We start from the raw sequence: 6,473 nt of genomic DNA on the forward strand, positions 1-6,473 counted from the left end.
ACCGGGAATTTATTTAAAAACTTGAAACTAAAAATAAATAAATTAGAGCAAAACAGACTACAAACAGTAGAAGACATGATATCAGAAGGTTAAGAATTTAGACTAAATCTTTACAAAGCTGTGTGACTTTAGGTAAATCTAACTACTCTAAGTTTCACTTACCCAGCCATAAAATAAAAATGTTTTTTTAATGATCAATTACATGTTGGTTTGACTGTATAAAGGTAAAAGAGAAAAGTCTGCCAAAATGATGACCATTCACCATGTTGTAGAGGAAAAAATAATTTCAAAATGAAAATGGGGAAAAGGAAACAACATGTTTATTATGTAATGCTACTATTAAATTAGGAGAAAGAAATGAAAAGGGGGTAGATTGAAAGGGGAGATGAATCATGAGAGACTATGGACTCTGAGAAACAAACTGAGGATTTTAGGGGAGGAGTTGGAGAATGGGTAGCCTGGTTGTGGGCATTAAAGAGGGCACCTATTGCAAGGAGCACTGGGTGTTACAGGCAAACAATGAATCTTGGAATGCTACATCAAAAACTTGGAATGTACTGTATGGTGGCTAACATGACACAATAAAGAAATAAACAGAACAAAAAGGTGGAGAAGATATTCTGCTATTGGTGATGAAAACTAAAAGACCTATTATATAAAGAATAAAAATAAATTGTGAGACTCAAATATCCTTTAACATATTAGGAAAAAATACTAAGAAGACTGCCACTTCAAGTATTTTATTTAAGCACACAGAATCCCCCCATGTGTAACAAACTACAAAGACAAACACTGTTGATCAAAACTGTCTCTTGCTGAAAGTTTTTCTCACAGCACATTTAATGTCTTTGTTTCTCAAGCTATAAATGAAAGGGTTCATCAAGGGAACCACATTGGTATAAAAGACAGAGGAGATTTTTCCCTCATCCATAGACCCAGCAGAAGATGGTTGAAGATACATAAACGCACCTGATCCAAAGAAGAGAGAAACAGCAATTATGTGGGAACTGCACGTGCTGAAGGCTTTGAACCTGCCCTCAGTGGAGCGGATGCGCAGGATGCTGGACAGGATGAAACCATAAGAGACAAAGATGGTAACACTGGGCACAATGATATTGATACCCTCTAAAATGAAAACCACCAGCTCATTCACATAGGTGCTGGTGCAGGACAGCTGGAGCAGAGGGAAGATATCACACAAATAATGGTTGATGGTGTTTGCATCACAGAAGGTCAGTCTCAGCATGCATCCAGTGTGAGCCATGGCTTCCAAAAATGACACCAAGTATGAACCAAGCATAAGGATTAAACACACTTTGGGGGACATGGCAACATTATATAAGAGTGGGTTACAGATGGCCACATAGCGATCATAGGCCATTGATGTCAGCACATAAGCTTCAGAAATACCAAAAAAACAGAAAAAGTAAAGCTGGGTCATGCATCCCCTATAGGAGATAATATTCTTCTTTGATGTGAAGTTAATCAGCATTTTGGGTGTAAACACAGAAGAATAACAGAGATCTATGAAGGACAAATTGAAGAGGAAAAAGTACATGGGGGTGTGCAGGTGTGCATTCAGCTTGATTAGGGTCACCAAACCCAAATTTCCCAACACAGTGACCATGTAAGTGACTAGAAACAGGCAGAACAGAGGGAGCTGGAGATCTGGTAGGTCTGTTAGTCCCACAAGAATGAATTTGGTCACAAAAGAAGCATTTCCAGAAGCCATTCTTCTCAAAGGGATCTGTGAACACAGGAGAAAATTGTTACAAAGAAAATAATTCAGCATTTCCCACTATATCTCCTCTCACAGGAGTTGGGTCTGTACTGGAAATGTCTGAGACTAGCCCAACCTGGACCCACAGAATCTGCTTTGTCATCATCATGAATCTAGTGACATGGACATTCCTTTATTAGAGTCTTGATACACTGTATAAGCAAAGACATTCAAAACCTGGCCTACAGTATGAAGGCCAGTGCTTCCATATGCCAACAAGACTGCTGTGAAAACCAAAGGTTAAGGGAGAAGATTGGACCAGGAGAGAATCACCTTCTCTCATTTCACTTCCTTGACCATGTGACCCCTCCCCAAAGCAGTAAAATGGAGGTGGCAACCCCACCAACCCGGTGCAGACCTCTAATGGGGTTTGGATGTTGTGCAGTGGGAATGAAGAATTTTGCTTCTTATTTTGAACTAAAGATTCAGAGCCTAGAAGAGTTTAAATTCCTGCCCCACATCATAAAGTAACCGTCAATGAAACTGACCAGTAAATTGCATTCTTGAAACCTAATAATGTCTCCGAACCTTCCCTGCACCACCACTCTCCCCTAAACAGGTCCTTTTACCAATTTCATCTGAGTCTGAGGACTGCAAAAACTGGAAAGCAATCTTGAAACACTACATCAAAAATTAATGATGTACTGTATGGTGACTAACATAACATAACATAAATAAATGAACAAACAAACAAACAAATAGAAATTGGCATATCTTAGATCCCTGGGCTTTCATCACAAAAGGAAGGCATGAATATAACTGGAATTCAGAAACTCACCTCCTTGGGCAAAAACACCTTGGTCCCTCCTTACCAGTATTATCCCTGTGGTCCTTAAAGGGCAGATTTAGTCTCTGTGGCTTTTCTTCCTTTGACTCTATGAGGACAGAGTCCACGCTTATCTTAGAAATCCTTCTGAACCACAGACAACAATTTCTGATTGTGAGTCCTCTTAAGTGGCAGGTAAAAATAAATAGCCTTTATTGTCATCATTTTTGCCATGTGGTAAATCAGAGAAGACTTAAGGTGAGGGTAATGATATAATGTCCTCAGTTATAAACAGGACAGAAGTTTGTCAGCCTCTTTCTTCCACAGGGAATGGTTTCTGGGGTAATAGAGTATTGAGGGGATGTATTTACACAAAGGACCAAAATGTCTCTCTAATTCTTTAGGGACTCAAAATTTTATTCAAGATTTCCCTCCACTGTAGGGAATAACATCTCCCAAAGAGGAGCCAAAAATAAATTCCCATTTCCAGGTAGGAAATGGTGGAAGAGGAAGCTCTAGAAGCTTCCTACCCTTCATGAATGCAGTGATTCAGAAATGTTTCAGGTACGTATTCCCTTTATAAGAAATCCAGGTAATATCTAAGGTAGTCCTCTTCCCTGTAAAAGAATGTAGCTATCACATTGGAACTTTTAGGCAAATCCTCTTGTTGTAACACTTTCCCTTGCACAGCACCTCCAAATTGGGATAAAACCCTCCAGTTCCTGGTTTCTCCATGAGGAGGGAAAGAATTGCACCATATGTTCAATGCCCCAACTTTTACTAGGTGTGTCCAGAAGACTGGCTTCTAGATAGTCAGTATCAGAGAGCAAACACTGCATGTACAGGACCCAACATGTTTTACTGGCATATGGAGAAAGAGAAAAAAGTGGTGGTATAGACTGGAAGTCATCAGAGCTCATTCCCCTGGCTCAGCATAGAACAAGTAATTTAAAAGCCCTTCCTTACAGCCTCTCTGCTGAGGGAAATCTGTGCACTATGTGTGCAATAATATAACTTATCTGTGAGCTATCTGATGAATTGCTTCAGTCTTGCTTGTTTTAGAACACAGACAGAACCAGGCACACAATGGATGCATGGGGCCATGGTGGGGAGGAGGAAGGGGTGCAACTAAGAATAAACAAGGGGGTTTAGACTACACAAAATTGAGAGGCCTCCAAAGTCTCTAACCAGGCTTATTGGTGGTACCTTCTCCAATGTAAGGCCAATCCATGAATATTGGGATAGATGGTGTTTTGTTTAACGTGCAGACACCAGCATAGAGAATCAACGAAAATGAAGGCAAGTTGAAATACTTCCCAAAAAGGAATAAGAGAAACTTCCATAAACTGGTTCTAATATGTGATTTATCTGTCAGAGAATTCAAAATAACTGGTCATAAAGATGTTCACTGGAGTCAGAGAACAATACAAAAACCAAAAGAAAATTTCAACATAGAGCCAGAAAACTTAAAAGTATTAAACAGAAATCATAGTGCTCAAGTATAAAATATCTGACTAAAAAAAAAACCCAGCACAGGGGTTCAAGAGCAAATGATACCAACAAAAGAAAGTATCATTGAATTTGATTAAAGGTCACTGAAAATTATTCAGTCAACAGGGCAAAATGAAAAAAAAATGAATGAAAAATATTGGAGTAAGCCTGAGGGACTTATTGGATGCTACCACATGGATCAATATATGCATTTCAGAAAAAAATATATGCATTTCAGAAACCCTAGTAGGAGAGTGAGAAAGAGCCAGAAAGCATAATTGGGGGTGGGGGGTGGGGTGGAGGCTGAAAAAATTTCCAAATCATAGAAACTTCCCAATACTGTGACCTGTTTATAGAGGTAAAACCCAGAAGAATTGCATAATGCATATATCTAAGATATATATGTATCAAGGATCAACTTCTTATCCAATCCCCAGTTTACTTAACTGAGTTAACCTGACATCTACCTTTAGACTCAGGTATATACTAATGTTCATGTTTATCTAGGCAGATGATATGTAAGATGCTCTAAATCTATATTTGGGGACTCAACACAAATTTACTGACTGCTGAATCTCCTCAAAACTTGAATTATGATTGTGATATCTGGTTCTGAATCAATCATTATACTTTATAATACCTCTGATGATTGAAGCAGTCTTGTCTCTATGCCTAAATATATCATTTTTCAATATTACCAAATTATTATCATCATACTGTTGTCAAAAAAAAATAGTGCCTAAAGAAGTTCTTTAAGACAAGACTTTATTAGCATGCCTGGGTGGCACAGAAGGTTAAGCCTCTGCCTTCAGCTCAGGTCATGGTCTCAGAGTCCTGGGATCAAGCCCTGCATTGGGCTTTCTGCTCAGCAGAAATTCTGATTCCCACCCCCCCCCCAACTGCCTCTCTGCCTACTTGTGATCTCTCTCTCACTCTGTCAGATAAATAAATAAAATCTTAAAGACTTTATCAAAATAGATTCAAAAAGCAGCAATGCAAAAGAAGCCCTTAACTTATAAAGGAACATGGATAAGGATAGCTGTGGATCCCTCAAGAGAAACTTAGGAAGCCAGAAGGGAGTGGCATGATATATTCTCCATGCTGAATGGTAAAAATTGCAGGCAAGAAGAGTCTGTACAGGAAGGCTATCATTCAGAATATAAGGAGAATAAAGAGTTTCCCAGACAAACAAAACCTAAAGGGGTTCATGACCACTAAACCATGACTGCAAGAAATATTATAAGGGACTCTGACTGGGAATGAAAGACCAAAAGTGACAAAGACTAGAAAGGAACTGAGAAAATCTCCAGAAATGATGACAAACAAGTAATAAAATAGCACTAAATTCATATCTATCAATAACTCTGAAGGTAAATGGACTAAAGGCTCTAATCAAAGTACATAATAAAGTGTCATAAATAATTTAAAAATTGAGACCCGTCTATATGCTGCCTCATTGTAGAGACTCATTTTAGACCTAAGACACCTGCAGATTGAAAGTGAGGGAATAGAGAAATATTTGCTATGCAAAAGGAGATCAAAAGAAAGCCAGAGGGGGTGCCTGGGTGGCTCAGTGGCTTGAGGCCTCTGCCTTCTGCCCAGATTGTGGTCCCAGGGTTCTGGGATCAAGGCACACATCAGGCTCTCTGCTTAGTGGGGAGCCTGCTTCCCCCCTCTCTCTGCCTGCCTCTCTGCATACTTGTGATCTCTGTCTGTCAGATAAATAAATAAAATCTTTTAAAAAAAAAGAAAGCCAGAGAACAATACTTTTATCAGACAAACTAGATTTTAAACCAAAAGATTGTAACATGAGAGGAAGGGCACAATACCATAATCAAGGGGTCTATCAAACAATGATCTTACAATTGTAAATATTTATGCCCCAACATTGGAGCACTCAAATATATCAATCAATTGATAACAAACATAAGCAAACTCAATGATAAAAATAAATAATAGTAGGGAACTGTAACACCCCACTTACATCAATGGACAGATCATCTAAGCGAAAAATCAATAAGAAAACAATAGATTTGAAAAACACTCTGGACCGATGGGCTTAACTGATATATTCAGAATATTTCACCCTAACACAGAATACACATTCTTTACAAGTGCACATGGGACTTTCTCCAGAGTAGATCACACACTAGGTCACAAATTAGGCACCCACAAGTACAAATAGGCTGAGATCACACTCTGCGTATTTTCTGACCACAATTATTTGAAACATGAAATCAACCCCCAAAAAAATGTTTTTGGAAAGTCCACAAATACATGGAGGTAAAAAAATATGCTACAAAACAATGAATGGGTCAACCTGAAAATAAAAAATGAATCAAAAAATATATGGAAACAAATGAAAATGAAAACCTGACAATCCAAAACCTTTGGGATACAGCAAAAGTGGTCATAAGAAGGAAGTATATAGCAATA

General features: G+C 38.5%; 1 protein-coding gene across 1 annotated transcript; it reads right to left on the reverse strand.

Annotated features, from left to right (window-relative positions):
* Window positions 1–799: 799 nt before the first annotated feature.
* Window positions 800–1,741, reverse strand: LOC122914030 (olfactory receptor 145-like). The gene has a single exon (XM_044260674.1). It carries the CDS (start codon window positions 1,730–1,732, stop codon window positions 800–802), a length of 933 nt encoding a protein of 310 aa, XP_044116609.1. The 5' UTR covers window positions 1,733–1,741.
* Window positions 1,742–6,473: the final 4,732 nt, after the last annotated feature.

This window comes from Neovison vison, chromosome 7 (assembly GCF_020171115.1).
Source record: "Neovison vison isolate M4711 chromosome 7, ASM_NN_V1, whole genome shotgun sequence".
NCBI lineage: Eukaryota > Metazoa > Chordata > Mammalia > Carnivora > Mustelidae > Neogale > Neogale vison.

Excerpts from the sequence above, each read along its gene's own strand:
- LOC122914030 (XM_044260674.1), bottom strand. The coding sequence starts at position 1,732 with ATGGCTTCTGGAAATGCTTCTTTTGTGACCAAATTCATTCTTGTGGGA.